The 23003-nt window shown below is 42.3% G+C and overlaps 1 protein-coding gene across 11 annotated transcripts in view; it reads left to right on the top strand.

Annotated features, from left to right (window-relative positions):
• Positions 1–23003, top strand: part of Ptprm (protein tyrosine phosphatase, receptor type, M) — a 701363-nt gene that overhangs the window by 461030 nt on the left and 217330 nt on the right. For all 11 annotated transcript variants that reach the window (NM_001431774.1, NM_001431773.1, NM_001168632.2 and 8 more), the window contains 1 exon segment: positions 1032–1164. In NM_001431774.1, the coding sequence (NP_001418703.1) occupies positions 1032–1164 (133 nt within the window).

Genomic DNA, 23003 nt, shown 5'->3' with positions numbered 1-23003 from the left:
AAATGAGCGCGCTGGTGTTAGACACAAAGGAAAGGGAGAAAGAAGCAGGTTCAAACTCACATTCGTTACTTTCGACCACCAGAAAATGCAGAAAGCATTCTAGGATGAGAAGTTTAAACATTAAATCACTGTATTTAGTAAGGGTAGTGTGGTGGCCCAGATACCAGAGGCCATTGTATCCTGAGGCTAGGAGAAACCTTTTTTAAAAAGTAGACGCCGTTGCATGAATTGGACAATAAACTCCTAATATTCTTCATCCTGAACTCACTTAGCAGAGGAAATGGGATATTTCATCAGACACAGATTTGACATTCCATCACATTACGCCATAAGCAGGACAAACAGTGCATTAGAAAGAGGCGAGCAAGCAAGCCGAGACACAGCCACCACTCTGAGGCCCCGGTTATCTCATTTAAACAGATATGAACTCTGAGCACCAGTGGTATGATCAACCAGCTGCTGCCCCACGTTCTGAATAAATTGCTTAGAAGGATCCTTTTGCTTACCAGATGTGACCTAGATTCAGATTTCCAAAGGTGGGGGGGTCTCTATTGTGTTAAAAAACAATTGCTGGTAAGATGCACGGTAAATGAGCTTATCTCCCTCTTCCAGGTGTTTGGGCTAATATGTGATAGAATTATTGCTTCATTTATGAAAAATAATTGAGGAAAATGTCCCAGCAAATCAAATTTGGATAAAGGCTTAGGAATAGCTATTGTGCTGTTAGCGAGTTTTTAACAGAGGAAGAGCGGGAGCTAAAAGAGATAATAAAAATATTTAAAAGTGCATTTGAGAAGTCTGTTATAAAAGGGTCAGACGTGGGTGTGCTGTGGTGGAGTGAAGTGTTGAAGAGCAACGGGAACAATTACAATGCTTTCAACATCTAGGAAAGCTGCTTTAAAAAAAAAAAATCAAAGCCCGTCTGTCTGCCCGCGCTGATAAGTTGTATTATTCTGTTAAATGCATGGGGAAAAATTTAAATGTAACATCTTTATTCTGTCTTACCCAATTGCTCTCCTCTTTGTCTCCAGGGGCAGTTACTCCAAAGCCAGTCCCTGAACCTGAGAAAGGAACAGACCACACGGTGAAAATCGCCGGAGTGATTGCAGGCATCCTTCTGTTTGTCATCATATTCCTTGGCGTCGTGCTGGTCATGAAGAAGAGGTAGGCTTGCAGCCAAAGGACTCACTCCCATTGTTCATGTGTGCACGAAAAGACCCATTTACTGGGCAGGCAACGGTGCCCAAGACACAGCTGTGACTCCGTGATTGTGAACATTTTTAATCATATAGCATTTGCGGTTAGGGGACAGACATTTAGAGTAAATGCTTGGGTGTGTGTGTGTGTGTGTGTGTGTGTGTGTGTGTGTGTGTGTGTGTGTGTGTGTGTGTGTGTGAATATACAAAGCATATCCTGCCATTTCCTCCCCTGGGACAATCAAAAAGCTATGATTTTTGTTTTAGTCCCTGACAGGTGTTTGGTCCTAATGACTGACAGCTCTTGTATTTGGTGCTCCCGAGCCGAGAGAGAAGGAAGACCTCCCTCCGGTTATAACGAAAATTATGAGGACAGAATTCCTCGTGCCAGCATTATGCTGGCACCATGCTACATTAGCTAATCAATACAGTTCCCCGTGAGAAAGTAACCTTGACGATCAGCAGCCCCAAAGTAAAAGACAGGGACCCGAGTGTGAAGGACTGAGTCATTAGAGCAAACGCAGTGTCATGAAAGGGTTCTGACCGGCTGAGGGATCGCTCACTGGTGGAAGAGATTAGTAGATGTGGTTATGGTAAATAATTTTCTCCTTCCCTTGGAAAACATCCAATATATGCTTTTGTGTGAGCAAGTCTTTCAAAAAACACAACTTAATAATAAAATAGAGTCTTCAATTTATATAAAATGACAAAGGAAAATACAATTGACTGGAAGTAGTGGACAGATGTTCCCGAACAGAAGTTGTTCATGGGGCTTGCTGCTTTGCTCTTTAAGTGCAAATGTAACCAGGGAGTGGGGATGTGGTCATGGGCGGAAGAGGTGAAGCAGACCCGTTTGCCAGAGTAGGATCATGAAGGTTATATGCGGTCATAGAAAGTGGTTGGACCCCATCATGAAATCTAGCTGGTGGTGGTGTCCGCTAAGTTTTATGTTCACGTGAGGAAGATGGAAAGCAGTTGTAAAGAGACTGTTGAATGAAGGGGGGACATCAGGAGGTATATTTGAATGCCTACTTGGAGGGGAAAGGAAAAGTCTAGAAGAAACTAGCTCTTCTCGCAGCAAGTCAGTGGTGGTGACGCTGTTCCTGTGAATGCAGAACAGAGAAGGAACTAGAAGATTCTTAACAGCAAAAGAGAAGTCAGTTGTGGACATTTGGGGTGCGGGGTTCCATTGTGCTGATGTGCTCCCTGGCAGATGGATGTGCTTTGTGGGTGAGAAATATAATAATCCCAACTCTGCATGAACTTGTTGAGCTCTAGGAATGTCCGAGATGAAGATAACCCTGTGTTAGAGCCCCATCTCAGTGAGTGCTTGTGCAGGCACGTGAATCCAGTCCTGTTCGCCTTCCTGTTTCTTCCACGTGTCCTTTGTCCTAGACTTCCTTTTCCTACCTCTTTTTTTTTATTGGATTTTTTCATTTACATTTGAAATGTTATCCCCTCTCCTGCTGCTTCTATGAGGAAGCCACCCATACACTCCCTCCTATCTCCCCGCCTTGACATTCCCCTACCCTGGGGCATGGAGCCTTCACAGTACCAAGGTCCTCTCCTCCCACTGATGCCCTACAAGGCCATCCTCTGCTACATATGCAGCTGGAGCCGTAGGTTCACTCTTGGGATAATGGTTTAGTCTTTGGGAACTCTGAGGGGTCTGGTTGGTTGATGATGTTGTTCTTAAGAAATTGCAAATCCCTTCAGCTCCTTCAGTCATTTCTCTAATTCCTCCACTGGGGACCCCATTCTTAGTTCAATGGCTGTCTGCGCATCCTCATCTGTATCAGTAAGGCTGTGGTAGAGCCTCTCAGGAGACAGCTATATCAGGCTTCTGTCAGCATGCACTTCTTGGCATCTGCAATATTGTCTGGGTTTGGAGGCTGTATATGGGATGGATCCCCAAATGGAGCAGTCTCTGGGTGGCTTTTCCTTCAGACTGTGCTCCACATTTTGTCTCCATGTTTCCTCCTTCTAAGAAAGACTGAAGCATCCACACTTTGGTCTTCATTCTTCTTGAGCTTCACATGGTCTGTGAATTGTATCTTGGGTATTCTGAGTTTGGGGGCTAATATCCACTTATCAATGAGTGCGCACCATATGTGTTTTTTATGATTGGGTTACTTTACTCAGGATGATATTTTTAGTTCCATCCATTTGCCTAAGAATTTCATGAAGTCACTGTTTTTAATAGCTGAGTAGTACTCCATTGTATAAATGTGCCACATATTTTGTATCCATTCCTCTGCCAAAGGACATCTGGGTTGTTTCAGCTTCTGGCTATTATAAATAAGGCTGCTATGAACATAGTGGAGCATGTGTCATTGTTATATGTTGGAGCATCTTTTGGGTGTATGCCCAGGAGTGGTATAGCTGGGTCCTCAGGTAGTAGTATTATGTCCAGGTTTCTGAGGAACATCCCAACTGATTTCCAGAGTGGTTGTACCAGTTTGCAATCCCACCAACAATGGAGGAGTGTTCCTCTTTCTCCACATCCTTACCAGCATCTGCCGCTGTCTCCTGAGTTTTTGATCTTAGCCATTCTGACTGGTGTGAGGTAGAATCTCAGGGTTGTTTTGATTTGCATTTCCCTGTTGAGTAAGGATGTTAAACATTTCTTTAGGTGCTTCTTGGCCATTCAATATTCCTCAGTTGAGGAATATTTAGCTCTTTGTTTAGCTCTGTACCCCATTTTTAAATAGGGTTATTTGATTCTCTGGAGTCTAACTTCTTGAGTTTTTTATCTATTGGTTATTAGCCCTCTATCAGATGTAGAACTGGTAAATTATATTTTCCCAATCTGTTGGTTGCCATTTCGCCCTAATAACAGTGTCCTTTGCCTTACAGAAGCTTTGCAATTTTATGAGGTGCCATTTGTCGATTCTTGATCTTAGCGCATAAGCCATGGGTGTTCTGTTCAGGAAATTTTCTCCAGTGCCCATGTGTTTGAGGCTCTTCCCCACTTTCTCTTCTATTAGCTTCAGAGTACGTTTTATGTGGAGGTCCTCGATCCACTTGGACTTAAGCTTTGTACAGGGTGATAAGGATGGATCGATCTGCGTTCTTCTACATGCTGACCTCCAGTTGAACCAGCACCATTTGCTGAAAATGCTATCTTTTTTCCATTGGATGGTTTTAGCTCCTTTGTCAAAGATCAAGTGACCATAGGTGTGTGGGTTCATTCTTGGGTCTTCAATTCTATTCCATTGATCTACCTGCCTCTCTCTGTACCAATACCATGCAGTTTTTATCACTATTGTTCTGTAATACAGCTTGAGGTCAGAGATGGTGATTCCCCGAGAAGTGTCTTTTTGTTATTGTTGTTGTTGGTAGTGGTGGTTTTTTTTTTTTGTTGTTGTTGTTGTTTTATTGTTGAGAATAGTTTTTCCTATCCTGGGTCTTTTGTTATTCCAAATGAATTTGCAAATTGCTCTTTCTAACCCTGTGAAGTATTGAGTTGGAATTTTGATGGGGATTGCATTGAATCTGTAGATTGCTTTTGGCAAGATGACCATTTTTACTATATTAATCCTGCCAATCCATGAGCATGGGAGATCTTTCCATCTTCTGAGAGCTTCAGTTTCTGTCTTCGGAAACTTGAAGTTCCTGTCACATGGATCTTTCACTTGCTCGGTTAGAATCTATTGTGAAGGGTAGCATTTTCTTTAATTTTTTTCTCAGCCTGTTTATCCTTCGAGTAGAATAAGGCTACTGATTTGTTCAAGTTAATTTTATATCCAGCCACTTTGCTGTAGTTGATTATCATGTTTAGGAAGTCTCTTGTGGAATTTTTGGGGTCACTTAAGTATACTATCATATCATCTGCAAATAGTGTTATTTTGACTTCTTCCTTTCCAATTTGTATCCCCTTGACCTCTTTTTGTTGTGTGATTGCTCTGGCTAGGACTTCAAGTAATATATTGAATAGGTAGGAAGAAAGTGGGCTGCTTTGTCTAGTCTCTGATTTTAGTGGGATTGCTTCAAGTTTCTCTCCATTTAGTTTGATGTTAGCTACTGGTTTGCTGCATATGGCTTTTATTATGTTTATGTATGGACCTTGAATTCCTGATCTTCCCTTGAATTCATGATCTTTTATCATGAAGGGGTATTGAATTTTATAAAATGTATTCTCAGCATTTAATGAGAGGATCATGTGGTTTTTTTTTTCTTTGATTTTGTTTATATAGTGGATTACATTGACAGATTTCCGTATATTGAACCATCCCTGCATCCCTGGGATGAAGCCTACTTGGTCATGATGGATGATCATTTTAATGTGATCTTGGGTTTGGTTTGTGAAAATTTTATTGAGTATTTTGGCATTGATATTAATAAGAAAAATTGGTTTGAAGTTCTTTTTCTTGGTTGGGTCTTTGTGTGGTTTAGGTATACACATAATTGTGGCTTCATCAAACAAATTGGGTAGTGTTCCTTCTGTTTCTGTTTTGTGGAATAGTTTGGACAGTAATGGTATTAGGTCTTCTATGAAGGTCTGATAGAATTCTGCACTAAAACCATCTGGTCCTGGGCCCTTTTTGGTTGGGAGACTTTTAATAACTGCTTCTATTTCTTTAGGGGTTATGGGACTGTTTGGATAGTTTATCTGATCCTGATTTAACTTTGGTACCTGATATCTGTCTAGAAAAGTGTCCATTTCCTCCAGATTTTCCAATTTTGTTGAACATAGGCTTTTGTAGTAGGATCTGATGGTTTTTTTTTTAATTTCCTCAGATTCTGTTGTTATGTCTCCCTTTTCATTTCTGATTTTGTTAATTTGGATACTGTCTCTGTGCCCTCTGGTTAGTCTGACTAAAGGTAGTCGATCTTGTTGATTTTCTCAAAGAACCAACTCCTGGTTTTGTTGATTCCTTGCATGGTTCTTTTTGTTTCTACTTGGTTGATTTCAGGAATTTCATTGTTTCCTGCCATCTACTCTCTTGTGTATATTTGCTTCTTTTTATTCTAGAGCTTTCAGGTGAGCTCTCAAGCTGCTAGTGTGTGCTCTCTTCAGTTCTTTTTGGAGGCACTCAGAGCTATGAGTTTTCCTCTTAGCACAGCTTTCATTGTGTCCAATAATTTGAGTATGTTGTGCCTTCATTTTCATTAAATTCTAAAAAGTCTTTAATTTCTTTCCTTATTTCTTCCTTGACCAATTATCATTGAGTAGAGCATTGTTCAGCTTCCATGTGTATGTGGGTTTTCTGTTGTTTTTGTTGTTATTCAAGACCAGCCTTAGTCCATGGTAATCTGATAGCATGCATGGGATTATTTTAATCTTCTTGTATCTGTTGAGGCCTATTTTGTGACTGATTATATGCTCAATTTTGGAGAAGGTAACATGAGGTGCTGAGAAGAAGGTATATTCTTTTGTTTTATGATGAAATGTTCTGTAGATATCTGTAAATCCATTTGACTCATAACTTCTTTTAGTTTCACTGTGTCTCTGTTTAGTTTCTGTTTCTATGATCTGTCCATTGATGAGAGTGGGGTGTTGAAGTCTCCCACTCTTATTGTGAGAGGTGCAATGTGCTTTGAGCTTTAGTAAGGTTTCTTTTATGGACCTTGGTGTCTTTTAATTTGGAGCATAGATATTCAGAATTGAGAGTTTATCTTGGTGGATTTTTCCTTTGATGAATATGAAATATTCTTCCTTAACTTTTTTGATAACTTTTGGTTGAAAGGCAATTTTATTTGATATTAGAATGGCTACTCCAGCTTGTTTCTTGGGACCATTTGCTTGGAAAATTTTTTCCCAGCCTTTTACTCTGAGCAAGTGTCTGTCTTTGTCACTGAGGTGTTACCTGTATGCAGCAAAATGCTGGGTCCTGTTTACATATCCAGTCTGTTAATCTATGTCTTTTTATTGGGGAATTTAGTCTATTGATGTTAAGAGATATTAAGAAATAGTGATTGTTTTTTCCTGCTACTTTTGTTGCTAGAGGTGGAATTATGTTTGTGTGGCTATCTTCTTTGGGGTTAGTTGAAAGAAGATTACTTTCTTGTTTTTTCTAGGGTGTAGTTTCCCTCCTTGTGTTTGAGTTTTCCAACTATTATCCTTTGTAGGGCTGGATTTGTGGAAATATATTGTGTAAACTTGGTTATGTCATGGAATATCTTGGTTTCTCCATCTATGGTAATTGAGAGTTTTGTGGGATACAGTAATTGGGCTGGCATTTCTGTTCTCTTAGGATCTATGACATCTGCCCAGGATCTTCTAGCTTTCATAGTTTCTGTTGAGAAATCTGGTCTAATTTTGATAGGTCTGCCTTTATATGTTACTTGACCTTTTTCCCTTACTGCTTTTAATTTTCTTTCTTTGTTTTGTATATTTGGTGTTTTGACTATTATGTGATGGGTGGAATTTCTTTTCTGGTCCAATCTATTTAGAATTCTGTAGGCTTCTTGTATGTTTATGGGCATTTCTTTCTTTAGGTTAGGGAAGTTTTCTTCTATAATTTTGTTGAAGATATTTACTGGCCCTTTAAGTTAGGAATCTTTGCTTTCTTCTATACCTTTTATCCTTAGGCTTGATCTTCTCATTGTGTCCTGGTTTTCCTGGATGTTTTAGCTTAGGATCTTTTTGTGTTTTGCATTTTCTTTGGCTGTTATGTCAATGTTTCCTATAGTATCTTCTACTCGAGATTCTCTCTTCTATCTCTTGTATTCTGTTGGTGATGTTTACCTCTGTCTCCTGATCTCTTTCCTAGGTTTTCTATTTCCATGGTTGTCTCCATTTGTGATTTCTTTATTGTTTCTATTTCCATCTTTAGATCCTAAATGGTTTTATTCAGTTTCTTTACCTGTTTTGGTTGTGTTTTCCTGTAATTCTTTTTTGTGTTTCTTCTTTATAGGCTTCTACCTGTTTACCTGTGTTATCCTGTATTTCCTTAAGGGAGTTATTTATGTCCTTCTAAAAATGCTCCAACATTATTATGAGATGTGATTTTTAAATCAAAATCTTGCTTTTCTAGTGTGTTAGAGTATCCATTACTTGTTGTGGTGGGAGAACTGGGTTCTGATGATGCCAAGTGGCCTTGGTTTCTGTGGCTTAGGTTCTTGAGTTTGCCGCTTGCCATCTGGTTATCTCTAGTGTTTGCTGGTCTTGCTGACTCTGACAGTGGCTTGATACTCCTGTAAGCCTCCTTACAGCACTCCTGGGAGACCAGCTCTCTCCTAGTGGGATCTGGGTACAGAGAGCTCTGGAACAGAGTCGTCACTGGGCGCAGACAGAAAATGGAAGCTCCCTACCTTGTTTTAATGCTTCTGTTTGCTTGTTTGCTTTTGAGAAATGGGGGTTGACTCTATGGCCCCAGCTAGGCTTGAACTTAAGATCTTACTACCACCATTTGAATGCTGGGACTGTAGGCATGAGCTACCATGCCTAACTTTATTTGCCTCCACATCTTTATGTCTCATTCTTACTCACATCTCATACTGGTTTTGTTTTGGTTTTTCTCTTTTCCTTTGTCCCTCATCACTCATTTTTTTTCTGGGTGATCTTTGCCTGATCCTTACCTCAGTTGTTTATGTAGATACCGATTTGGGGATAACAGTGAGCTTTTCTATTGTTCTAACATGCACCAAGGAAAAGCCTAAGTAATAATAGGTAGTAGGAACAAACCATAGGCATGGACATCACGCCTAGATATCCAAAATGAAGATTTCAGAGATTTGTTTCAAATTCTTGGACTAGATTGGATCTTCGTGTCTTCCAGCAAGCTCTCTGTGAGGAACAGCTTAAAACGTAGTAATCCAGTTGCCCCTGTGACCTCAGCTAAATGCTAACTAATCCTCCAAGGGTCTTTTGTTTTCCCTGCTAGATGTGCTCATTTCTCTACCCAGGTCTCTCAGGTAGTCACAGGGCTGATGCTATAAATTATGCATTTGAAGAGATTGCCTCTGGTAACATATGGCCTTGATACAACTTTAGACTAAAGACCCATAAGTCATGTCAGATTTTACATGATTATTTACTACACAATAATCTTAACAGGGCTGTCTGCACAGCATGCACCAGTGCTGTATCTGCTTTCTCTGAAAGAGAGGATGTGCTCTCTGTAAGACAAATTAGCCAACGCACTCTGCCTATGAATGCAACGCTTTAAGTTTTAGGCCTGTGCTGCACGTGACACAAAGCTCTAAACTGGGAGTTGTTCAGGGCCTTTTTCACCAAAATTCAAGTCTAAATTTTACAAGCACCATTTTTAGACAGAATAGTTAAAATACTGCATGAATCACGCATTGGTCACTGGAGTTTTACTCGTGTGTAACAAGCATGTTTCATTATTTAAACTACCTAGTAGGTCTTCCAAATACCTTCTCTTGTGCAGTCACTTGAAGCCCTGTATTAGTGGCTGGTGAGCCACATTTCCCACCATGTCACAAAAGACCTTCAATAAATAAGGAAAAGCCAGCAGGCAATGAAGAAAACGAGGGTGTGTGTGTGTGTGTGTGTGTGTGTGTGTGTGTGTGTGTGCAAGAATGGCCTCAGGTGTGTATGTCTACGCAGAACTGGCTAATTTTTCTACTAGGTGGAAATTAGTATGATCAGATTTGTGGGATTTTCTGTTTGTGTTTCTCTAGCCTGGCTTTCCTCTACTCACAGATTTATTTCTACCATCTATCTATCATCTATCTATCTATCTATCTATCATTGATCTATCATCTATCTAGTATCTATCATCTACCATTTATTTATCATCTATCTAGTATCTATTGTCTACCTATCATCTATTATCGACTTATTTATCACCCATCTATCATCTATCTAGTATCTTTCATCTATATATCTATCATCTATCATCTGTCTTCTATGTATCCATCAATCAATCATCTATCATTTATCTATTTATCACCTATCTATCTATCTATCGTCTATGTATCCATCTACCTATCTATAGCTTATCTACCTATCTGCCCATTTGGGCTGGTGCGTTCATAGCCACAGCACAAGAGAAAGTAGAGACTGGGGCAAACATATCATTATATCTGGTAGTGCCACTGGGAATGTGTCTTGTGGAGGATGAGCTCACTGTCTGTGCCAGTCAGCACTCCAAGCCTGTCAGCTTGGAGTTCTGGCAAATCCCAGCCATGGCGCATGTCCTAGCGCTGTGCTGTAAGGAGGCATCGTCGGGTACTGACGTAGCTAACCTCATTTGCCTCCTGCAAGGACAGTCCTGTGCATCAGTACTTGGTGAAGGAAACAGTCTCATAGCTAATGTGAAGCCTTTCAACTCATGGCCTAGAGATGATAGTGTCTGAGGGCAGGCATGGCCCTGAGGGGTCCGTCACAATGTTCTATGACTCCCACACACCTGTAAGGCTTTGCCTAGACCTATGATACAAAGGCTTTGCTTTTAAGGACTTTGGTAAGACCCATACATTTACTTTCATCCCATCTGTGGGCAAGTCCATGTCTTCTGTCCCTATCCTAAAAGGCATATGTCTCTGGCAGTGCCATATTTGGGAACAGCAAAAGCCAAAGAAGGCTGCAAGCTGAACATCTAGAAAATGGAGTTTTACACGTAGCCCCACTGCAGGTACTCTCTTGACTGATTCACAGTAATTCGAATAGGAGGGCTCCCTTTTTTTTTTTAACCATATTTTACCCTCATCTGCTTTAGTACCTTTGTGCAAATAAAAATACCTGCATTTCCAACATTCTCCATGAGGGATAATTCATCTAAATAACAGTTTGACAGACTTTAGCATATCACCACTGCCGATTTTACCGTGATTAATTATGTTTGCTGTCGCTTCTAAAATTGCCGCAGATCTTACCTAAGTTGGAGAGCATTTGTATTAATTATAATTATATTACTGTCTGAGCCACAGCGGTACATAGCAATCTCCATAGTTGTGACTGCTCAAAAATAATTAAAGAGACATGAATTATTATATAAAATAGCAAGCAGGAGCTGTGTTTTATGGAAACACCTGTTAGCGATATACACAACCATCTTCATCCCGAAATGCACACCCCGCTGCCTGGCTACAGTGCAGCCAGCCAGTGTTCATCTTACAAATGAATCGAGTCACACAATGTTGTTGAAACAATACTAGTACTGCCTAGGAAAAATAATGCTGTAAAAGTGGAAAATATTTCTGTAGCCATCGTGAACAAAAAAAGATGAGAGGGAAACTTCGATGAAAGCACTGTTTTCAAAGAGACATTTGACCTGTGCGGCTGGAGGTCAGCTGATGTTGACTGTCTCCCGCTCTGCCTTCTTACATGGGAGATAGAATCCCCACCCCCGCCCCCAACTGTAGCCCGGTGCAAACCTGTACCTGCAGAAAATATTTTAAGTGCAATACGCAATTCAGATTCCAGTTTCAAAGCCACACGTCACTCGCCGTGAATGCACACGAAGGGGTATGTATGTTAATTTCGTTGTTGTCAGGGACGTATAAAATATGTACACACAGCATGTACTCATCTAAATAAAGACCAGAGGTAGAGAACTCTATGCCCCAGCACACGCATTGGCTTGCTTGAACCAGAATAGACCTGCGCACGAGTGTGTGTTAGCCACATCTGCTGATTTCCCCCCAATCCATCCCTTCGCCCACTGGGACCGGTAAGCAGAAGACCCCGCTTACTCAGTGCAAGAGCTATGTAATGCAAAACCACTCTCTGCCGAGAAGTGCCCTGAGCTGGCTGGGACGCGGGTGCTGCCAGAAAAGCCCGGGTCCCTCAGGCTTCTGCACAGATTTGGCTGTGGCATCACACATAATTCTTCAGGACTCAAACCTGCCACGACAGACCCAGCAAGCTACCCAGTGGTCTGCCTGCCGGCCAGGCGAGGACAGATGTCCTCAGGGTGTGCTGCAGCGAGGCCCAAGCCGGTCTTCCATCCCACTCCTCAGATTCCTACAGTCCTGGGAGGTCACACCAGGCCCTGAACCATCTTAGTGCTGGGCTCTCATGGCACCCTGGGACTGGGCATCCAAGGGGTACAGTTGTCCTTTGATTGCTGGTGCTACAGTTAGGCACGTTCCCGCTGGACTCCTCGTTACTCTGTTAGCATAGTTAATGTATGAGACATTTCTTTGCATCTTACCTCTGAAACCCCAACCAGCCAAGCATGTCAGGAGAAAACTTCATAGTGGTTATCTCCAGACCAGACAACAGGGCAAAAGGTAGCCACAGTCACCCTACCTAAGAATGACCCTTTTTCTCTCTCCTGGGCACTCTTAGATACAACCTCAAATCTCTAACCTGGATTATGACTCTTCAGGCCTACCGCTGTCTTCCCATGCTGTAAAGAACATGTGCATATTTAGGCTGATGTAGTCTCGCCTTCCATTAGTGACAGAGAGCATCCCCAGGCTGTGGAAACAGGACATTCTATTTAGTATGATTGTTGAAATGTGGGTCTCGGAGATTCCCCAGAACTCAAATTTCATAAAATCACTTCATTTTTTTCCCATTTCATTTCAGATTAGTAAGTAAAAATAGCTGTGAACAATACTCAAAATAGAAGAAAACTCCATAACTCAGAGAGAGAGAGAGAGAGAGAGAGAGAGAGAGAGAGAGAGAGCGCGAGCGCAGGCCAGTTTTTACTTTGAGTTAGAACTGGATCGGTGATCCTTGTGACCTGAATTTCTAGCATAAATCTGAATTTCTTTTTAATAGGGAATAGAGCTATAAATGGAATCTCTCATGTATGTTCATTTATAGTATAAATGTTCAAAAGGGTGAAGAAGACCTATTGTGTTAATTAGGGGACCCTTTGATGGTTTTGTCGCTGTCGGCAGTGTAAGACAAAACACAATGTTGAATAATATATTTACTAAGCAAGTTTTTGCCAAGTCCACCCCAGACTGTGAATTTGGTCTCTGAAAGGAGTTTGGGGTATTGTCATTTTTGTACACCCTCAAGTTGTGTTGGCACTGCTCCACTGGCACGAGCAAGGAGCTGTTTCTATAGGTCCTATGGCAGCAAGCAAGAACAGACTCATTTATTGAGTTCTAAACATTCTCCTACTTTGTAAAAACAAAGCAAGGAAAAACAAAGCAAAAGGTAGCCCCGGTCACCCTATCTAAGAATGACCCGTTTTCTCTGTCCTGGGCACTCTTAGACACAACCGCAAATCTCCAACATGGATCCTGTTTCTCTAACATTGGACACTGCACCTGCTTGAGGGCCCGATCCTAATTCAGACACCTGAGATTTGTGCTCTCCCCAGTTGCATTTCCACCCTGGTCTCTGCAAGACCACTGTCAGGGTGATGTTGGTGTCGTGTCCTCTGTGTTTCCTGTTAGATGGTAGCATGGTGGAGTTAGGAGACAACCCCTGGTGACCATGCTCTGCACCTAGCCTCCCATCTGTGCTTGGTCCAAAGCAAGCATGCAGAGTACCTCCTCATTAAAGGCCAAGAAAATACTCGGTTAATCCAGGCCCACAGAATAGAGTGTTTCCTGGCCTGTAAAAGCTCTGGCTTCTGTCACTACTACCACAATCAAAGGAGCTAACAATACAGAGTGCAGGCATTTGACTTCCTTTTGTTTCTAAAGTCATGGGGAACATGTTACATAGTATCACATTTGATTAGCTTTCCATAATACAAATGTTCTAATGGATACAGTCCCTGCTTGGAAGGTAGGATTTTGAAGCTTGACTCTAATCCTTTCTACTCGTAAGTTGACATATGAAAGTAGTTGAATTGAATAAATGTATATTTAATTTCATATAGGCTTAATTAAAAGATGAACGAACTAATCAGTAGTAGTTACTTAAACTATTGTTTGTTACATTTGTACTGCACACATTTTAATGGATACATAGCACAGATACATGCTTACAGGGCACAGTGCACTATTCACTGCCTGTGAAGGTTGTACAGGAATCAGGTCAGGGCCTCTGGCATGGCTGTCACCTCAGCTGTATGTCTTCTCTTTCTTGGGAGCGTTTGGCAGTCTCTCTACATTTGCTTAACTGGTAAGAAAGACAGTTTTACTCCCATACTACTGAGCACTAGGAAGCTACCACACATGCCATTGCACCCTGTGCCTTGGTGTCCCCCTCCCTCCTCCAAACCTTGCTCAGGCTCTGGGAACAACCACTTTATTTCTCTGCCACCTTCAAAACCCTTTTATTAATAGTATACTGTTTCCCATATTGTTCACAAGACCATGAATTTAGATTGAAAATGAATAAACAGATGTGAGAATTAATTTTTCTCTATACTGTAGTCATGGATCTTAAATAAAAATATTAGCTTTTTCGAGTCTTCTATTCAGGGCTTTCACAGTGGAGAAGTCTAGACTTCAGCCTGTGGTAGCAATCAGTCTGGGAGTCATTGAGGCTTCTCACCCCCAGGACAGCCTTGGGCTGCTAATCACCTACCACTTCCTTGTTATAGGCTCTTGCTCCTTTGACCATTTTTAATAATGAGTTTGTGCAAAGCACTGGCTCATCGAGCCTATATCCAATCGAAATATTAATAAAATGGGATTGAGGAAGAGGATGCTTACCAAAATGCTCAGTAGCAAAATGACTTTTATCTATGACCTTGTGATCTGCATAGTCTTGACGGCTTTTGGCTGACACAGAATCTTGGAACCCTCATGGCATACCGAGTGTGCCGACGACTATCATAGCATTGCAACCCTTCCTCAACCAGTTCCCACTCCTCCTAAGGGCTGACTGCACCATACATCCACCCACAGCCAGCCCTGCCCACTCCACCTCAGCTCCTTGACCTGCAGCTGCTCACATGCCTTAGCCAAATACCCTTTGTCTAGGATCAAGTTAACTCTCGGCTGTTGCTTCGTAAGTGCTTAGACTGCAGGAACCCATCCCTCTGAATTTCCCAGCAAGTCTAATTCTTCCCCCTAGGCCTTGCCCTAAGATCATGTTTGCTGTGTATATTTTGACCTGGAACTCTAGAGTCCTAACATGATTCATGAAACTTTACCTCTCTCTAGCTTAGAGCTTGTTGGGGGTCCCTCCAGGGAGCCACACATTAGTCAAATCCTCTGCTGGCCGTTTCTGAGAGCAGGCTGCATCAGCCTCTCAGGAATCCGCAGTGTCCTTTGCCTTGGGCAACTTCATGTTGCCCAAGATGTTGGAACACTGTAGGCCACAGTGTTCCAAAAGAAGGGTATGAATAAGGGGGCTCCTATCCCAAGTGCTCCCCTCACTTTCGTGCTCAGCTATAGCCTCAAAAGCAGTGCCTAAACTTAACTTGTCATAAGTATCTAAGTAAAAGAACAATTCATTATGTGGAGGGAGAAACTGAGTGGGGAGAGCGCTTGATGAATGAGGACCATTAAGAAGTTCACTGTTTCAAAGGTCAGAATTATAGATCTGATTATGTGCAGAGCAATGGCGCTCATTGATTTCTTTCTTTCGGGCCCTGTTCCGAACCTGAGACACAGAGGACATGGCTCACCGTTCTTTTAAATACCACGTGTCCTGTGATTTATAAAGTTTTAAATTCTCAAAAAATATCTTTAATTACCATCCTGACCACTGCATTAGCTTTGGCCTTTTCAGTCTAGTCCGGGGCACTCAGCAATCATTTCTCTTTCAGACATTGCACTGCTAATTTGGGTGATAATATGTGAAGAACTTTCAGCAGTTTAGCCGGGGCTCTGAATAAATAACAAATCAAATTAAGCTACGGTAAATGAAACAGCTCCGATGAAAGAGCCATAAATTAAGAGGCAAACTAAGCAGAATGAAGAAAAAAACAAATTAAAATAGATTTTTGGATTCTGAAATGTTTATCACTTTGACTCGAAGGCTCCAGTGGATGAGGATGTTAGCCAAGAACTCTCTTACCTAGTTAATTTCTGTGCTTTGGCCAAAGAGTCTGCTAACTTGTTTCTCTTTCAAATTCCTTTTTTTTTTTTTTTTTTGAGGCTTCATGCAACGCTCTAAGGCCCCACGGTGCAGCCTACTGTCTCTAATTATAAAAGGAAGTCATTCTTGGTTACTTCTCAAAGAGTTGAAGGGTCATAAAGGCCCACGGTCACAGCACAGTCATTTGCAAAAGCTAAAAGCTAGTAGCCATCCAAACATCCTTTGGCAAATGAGCAGACATGCCGTGTGCTGGGGTAGCATTCAGCCTTATAAAGGAAACATATTTGACTGTAGCTACCCACATGCGAACCACTAGGCTGAGTGAAACCTCCCATCACTGAATAGTAAATCTTTATGGCATCTGGAGTAGTCACTTTCATAGAACTACCAAGGGCTGAGGAAGAGGCAGGCACTTGGTGTCTAATGGGAACAAAATTGCAGTTTTGGCAAGTTCCAGGAGTAGGTAGTGGTGATGGTTGTGTGGTTACCTAATGGCACTGAGCGACATGCTTTAAAACAGAGTGTACGTTTTCACAAGGAAAAAAAGTCTTAATATCAGTAGGAAATACTTAAAGACAGACTGAGTTCTTATCACTACCTTCTCATTAAGTCTCAGAGCACTGGTTAACTTTGTTGTCACTAAACGAACGGTGTCTCATCCTTTTGGACTGTTAGGCCTGACCTGGCCTAGCTAAGAAAATCGTGTTGTTCATATGACAGAAGTAGAATGTTTGTTATTGGTACACACTTACCTTAGTCACAGAAGCACCTAAAGCCATATTAGACGCATGCTACGTGTAGTCTTCTGGTATCTTTGCCAACTGCAATAGTGAACAAACCAATCTTCCTTAGAAGGCATCTTCTGTATTGTTGACAGCATCTCCTCAAGGTAGACAAGATGGCCATTGAGATGGAAACTTCCTGTATACTTTGTGGGATTACCGGTGGTGGACCTTAAAATTTAGAGTTACAGTTTCTCTTGAGTGAAGGAGGATTCCATTATATTGTCTTACATTGTCTCTAACTTGACTCTTTCAAAATGTACCTTGTTTTAGAGCAGATTCAGTGGGTCTTAGTTGACTATAGACTCTGAGGTCAGGAGCTGTGGCTTAAACATATCTGTCTCTTACATTGAATATGGCTCCATGATAGACTATGTGGCTCACATGTGCAAAGCCCTGGGCTCAATTTTCAGCATTAAAAGCAAACTAACAAAAAAAAATGGTAAGTAGACTGCCCAAAATATATATCCCCTTGGCATTCCACCTAAGAGGCATCTCTTTATTCCAGCACCCCAAAGAGGCTTGGTGGACCCAAACATACTTGAATTATTTCATCAGTGACCACAGTCTGCCTATACTCCTACACACACGCTCTCTCTCTCCCTCCCCTTTGTTAAACCCAAGGCCTGACACCTGCTTGGTGATTACCCTAGCACTGAGCTGCAGTAGCCCCAGCCAAAGAAGTCCTGCTGTCATTTTCCCAATCCCCCTCCCGAAGAACCCATTTTCTAAGATGGTGGGCATCCCAAAGGCAATGCCCACTGATGGAATCTCTCCAGCCTAACATATCTGGGGACACTTTATGGTAGAGTACAAAGCCCACTATTCTTCCGAACAAGATTATTGATCAGAAGAGATGACAAAGAACACAAAAGAAGATAAAACAAGATTTACCTTAAATAATCTAAATTACTGCTACATTTATGAATGAGGATATTCTAGTCTACATTTATGAATGAGTACAATATTCTAGTCTACATTTACGAATGAGGATATTCTAGTCTACATTTATGAATGAGTATAATATTTTAGTCTTATCAAGAGTCAATCGAGGTGGTGACCAGTGTCTGCTAAGTGAGTTCTCAGACTCAAACCAGGCACTGAGGTAACACATTTGATGAGTGTTCTCCCAGTTAGACATTATACTTATTCAGTGGTTATACCTTGCTATCTAGTTTTAACTCCAGCCCAACAAGAAAAACAAGTCATTTTAGATTGCATGGTATGGTCAGCAGATTAACTGAACTGACAGAGACGGGAAGGACTGTCCTCTTCAGAGTTGTCATTCTGAACCATTAGCATTCTTTGATTGAAATGCAAAAGATGGATGAGCTATCTTTCTAGTGAGCTGGGGAAGGGGACACACCAGAAACTCTGCCCTGTACCGTGACCAGGATGCCTGTGTTCCGTACCCATGCATTAGAGAAAGAAGGCTGTTATATAGCAGACCCAGATGTCAGCCAAAAAGCTGGGCCTGTATAAGTCAGAACCCAGGAGTCGGGCCCTAGGGTCCTTCAGAAACCTTTGCCAAATCAAACATCTGAGTATGCTTGAAATGGACCACAGTTGAGTGGAAATAAGAATGGGGCGGGGGGAGTGGCACATTCTTCCTTAAGTGTATAGTTTTCCAGTTCAGTAAGTCTCATATCACAAAATCCTATTTCACCTGTGAGCCTCTTTTACTCAACTCTGTGAGTTCCTCGAAAGAATGAAGGCCTTCTGCTTCCTAGTTCCTGCTTCTTGCTTTCTGCTTCCTATTTCCTGCTTCTTGCTTCCTACTTCCTATTTCCTGCTTCTTGCTTCCTACTTCCTATTTCCTGCTTCTTGCTTCCTGCTTTCTATTTCCTGCTTCTTGCTTTCTGCTTCCTACTTCCTGCTTCTTGCTTCCTACTTCCTGCTTCTTGCTTCCTGCTTTCTATTTCCTGCTTCTTGCTTCCTACTTCCTACTTCCTGCTTCTTGCTTCCTGCTTTCTACTTCCTGCTTCTTGCTTTCTGCTTCCTACTTCCTGCTTCTTGCTTCCTACTTCCTACTTCCTGCTTCTTGCTTCCTGCTTTCTATTTCCTGCTTCCTAGTTTCTAGCACCGCACTGAATTTGGGAAGAGTCTGTGTAATGATCCAAGCCTGTTCTTGCTGTGTGTGCATCACTGCGGGCTCCCACAGAGACAGAGCTCCGTGTCTTTCAGCGTGATAGAAGCTGGTAAGGTGAGCATGGAAGAACCACTGTTACGTTCACCCTGGTGACATGCTGGGGCCCCACACACTGACTTATCACCTTCCAGCAGAGGAGGGAACAGCCTGTGACAGCCTGTTACAGCCTGTAGTGACTTACATCTTGCTATTTGAGGCATCGCGGCACCATAGCAGTTCATGACAGCCCCCCGTCCCCTCTTTTTTCATCTGTCACAAACATTTTACCCATGGATTACCTCCCTCTGAGCAAAAAATTGTCCTTACTTCTCACCTCTGGACAACACACAGCGTAATTCTATCACTCCACGAAAAATATTTAGCAGTGTTCACGTGCTTTCTGTCACGTATTTCAACTGCACTTCATACCATTAGCATTAGTTTGACAGATGCATCCCGAAAGCTACTAAATATTTTGAAATAGTTTTGACGAGAACATATTTTCATTCTTGATGACAGCTAAACTCATGTCTGTGCCAAACCATTTGGTTCTCTCATTAAAACTTGGACCTGAAGATCACTTGCTAGGCATTCCCAAGTAGCAGGAGACCAGAGCAAGGTCTTTATGACAGCCTTGGAATTCTTACAGAGTGCACTTGGAAGTTTCACCATAAGCATGGTGTATTAAAGTGGGAAAGCGCAGTGCGTGGTCTACAGCAGGACTCTGACTTTTAATCAATTTTCTCTAGCAAAGTTGCTGAATTTGCTCATTGGCAGACTCTTCATTAATGAGAGAAATAAGTCAGTTCCGTGTTTACTTTTCTTAAAATGGCTATTATTAAGTTTTCCTTTATAACTAGGATCAGGACTCAGTTATTTGTGTTTCTGGAGGAGAGAAACTATCTAGATGTGAAGTAGATGATTTACTTTTATTACGCTAACTTATGGGACACTGAATCCTATTTTCCAATATTTTACAGGGTCATTACACTGGAGTTTCACAATGTGCCCTGAATAGACGTTAGCAAGTGGCTAGCTTTGAAAATATAGCCAATGGGCAGAAAATTACCTAGCCAAAAAAAAAAAAAATTAAGAATAAAATTGCCTGTGCTTGGTGGGGTTTTGAAAGGTAAAGTGATAGGCCTATGTCTCAGTTACTGTGGCACTGCTCTAAAGAGGCACCATGGCCATGACAGGTTATAGAGGAGAGCACATAACTGGGGGCTGGCTTACAGTTTCAGAGGGTGAGTCCACGATCATCATGGCACGAGTGTGGCAGCAGGCAGGCAGGCATGGCACTGAAACAGTAGCTGAGAGCTCATATCTAGTCCAAAGGAGCAGAGAGAGAGAGACAGAGACAGAGACAGACAGAGACAGACAGAGAGACAGAGACAGAGAGAAAGCAGAGAGAGACAGAGCCAGAGTCAGAGACACAGACACAGAGATACAGAGACAGAGACAGATAGAGACAGAGACACAGACACAAAGACACAGAAAAAGAGACAGACAGAGACAGACAGACAGACAGACAGAGACACAGACACACAGAGACACACAGAGAGACAGAGGAGTGGGGAGCACAAGATTGGACCTAGCCTGTGCCTTTGAAAACTCCAAGCCACCCCTAGCGGTGCAATCTCCTCCTAATTTCTCCTAAGCTGTCTGCCTACTGGGAACCAAACATTTAAATTCATGAGCCTGTGGGGCCGTTCCAGTTTAGTCCAGCAGCGCCTATTTCAGATTAACCTTGTCTGAATATTCTTTACAAAGTGGCCTCCATGTGGCTTCCTCTGAGAGCAGTGATTTGATGAGGTTTATCAATGAGAAAGAAAGGCTAGATTGTCTCCTCTTGGTATCCCGAGATCCCATATAATTCATGGGGGAAAGAATTTCATCTCTGACAGGAGCTCAGCATGTTACATGTGCATGTGTGAGTTTTCTTCAGTCTTCAGAAACTGCTTAGATTGTTTCAAACGTGATTACTTTCCTTGACAAGCATGTATGTTCATATGGGCCAGATTGATAACTAATTCTCTGAAATATGATTACATATATACATATATATAAAATACATACAAACACATTCATTTTATGATCTAGATATGATCTAGATATGATCTATACACACACACACACACACACACACACACACACACTCTATGTCGGCCCATTTATTTTCTGTACTTCCTTTAAAGCAACAGTTTTATTTGAAGGCAGGACTTACCACATCTGCATTCACTCCTTACCCCTGCCCCACCGCATGCATTTGATACTCATGATTGTTCCATCTAAGTAGCGCATAAGAGTCGAGAGCTAAGGAGAGTGATCTTAGGATCCATCTCTTCCTAATCCCTCATTTCAAAAAAAAAAAAAAAAACCAAGCCCGGCTAAGTTAAATGCTCGCTGGGGGAGGGGAGCAGCCACAGCTGCGACTCCTAATTTACAGTCTTCTGCATAAATCACTACCGTGGGACTTCCCTGATGACTGTTAGCTGAGTGATGTCAGCGACACTGATTTCATGGCACAGCCGTGGCAATCCACGGACCACACAATTAATCCGGAACATCTCATTTCTCGAGTGTGGCTAGGTAAGCTCCCCTAATCAAGAACTCTTCATCTAGGACAGGCCCCAGATGCATGGAGAAAGTCTGCCGGCCCAGAACTGGTCCTAACATGATGGATGACTCTGCCAGCCAAATAGTCACGTAGAGTCTCAGCTCCCCCTAACTACCAAGCCATAAATTTGTAAATGAGTTGAGCGTCTGTTGTTATTAAAGCTTCATTTTCCTGTTCTCTCTGCAATGCATGCTGTACTCACCCAAGGGAGGAGGGATCCCCTTGGACAACCTAAAGGCGGTCTTAGGCCTGTAGTTAATCTCTCTGAGTTTGTCTTAGTTAGGGTTTCTACTGCTGTGATGTGATAGCATGACAGAGGGTTTGCTCCATCCACAGCTCTGCCCTCCTGAGGGAAATAAGGGTAGGTACTCAGGGCAGAAAACCTAGAGACAGGACCTAAAGCAGAGGCCACGGAGGAGGGCTGCTTACTGGTTTGCTCAGCCTGCATTCTAACACATCCCAGCACCACATACTCAACCACTGTTGGCACCGCCCACTACGAGCCAGCCCTCCCACATCAATCACAAACCAAAACAACACCCCCATTACGTACAGGCCAACCTCATGGAGGCATTTAGCTCAGTTAAACTCCTCTCCTTGGCCAGGTATAGTGGTGCATATTCTATTACCTGCACAGGAGAAGTAGAGGCAGGCAGATCATTGTCAGTTTGAGGCCAACCTGATCTACATAGTGAGTTTCAGGATAGCAGCCAGAACTAAATAAAGACACCATCTCTCAACTTATACCCTCTACCCCAGCTCACCCCTGCAAAAAAAAAAAAAAAAAAAAAAAAAAAAAAAAAAAAAAAGTTATCCCTTCCCAAATACATCTAGGTTAGTGTCACGTTAACAAGACCAACCAGCCGAGGGAGCTGTATAATGCCGGAACAAATACTTGTGCCATCAAAGGTGCCAGGCGTCCAGAACTTGTCAAGTGACAGCTACATGGATCCAACCGAGCACTCGGGGTCAGAATGGGTCCAGCCTGAGGTTGCATACTCAGCCTTCTTTCTGCTGCCTAACTCACGGATGCCCTGCAGCAAAAAACACATCAGTTCTAGCTTTTCCATTGAGCAGAGACTCCAGTGTGGCTTTCTTGTGAAAGCTCTGTCATTTGCCGAAGGTCAAGAAAGAAGTGCAGAAGCCTGGACTACAGGCAGGCCTCATACAAAAGAATGCCCACGGGCAGGCTCGAGCTTCATCCCCTGTAATGAGGGTAGCACGTGGCAGTCCTCCGGTCCGGACCTAACAAACCTCTCTAGCTAAGAAGCTCCTCCCCCATTCCTTCAGTTCCAGAGTTTATCATCTGAGAGAGGTTTATAAAGGTCATGCTCCGCGCATCGAGAACGCGCAGGAACTCCCGCCTGTAAATGTCTGCAGAGTAAATGGCTTGTGCCATGGGCTCCACTGCAGCCTGCGAGGTAATTTATGTTGTTCGGGGTCTGTAGTTTCCTAATAGATT

The sequence above is a fragment of the Rattus norvegicus genome, chromosome 9 (genome assembly GCF_021556685.1).
Source record: "Rattus norvegicus strain SHRSP/BbbUtx chromosome 9, alternate assembly SHRSP_T2T, whole genome shotgun sequence".
NCBI lineage: Eukaryota > Metazoa > Chordata > Mammalia > Rodentia > Muridae > Rattus > Rattus norvegicus.
The sequence above is the reverse complement of the archived record's forward strand: the minus strand, read 5'-3'. Positions and strand labels throughout refer to the sequence as shown.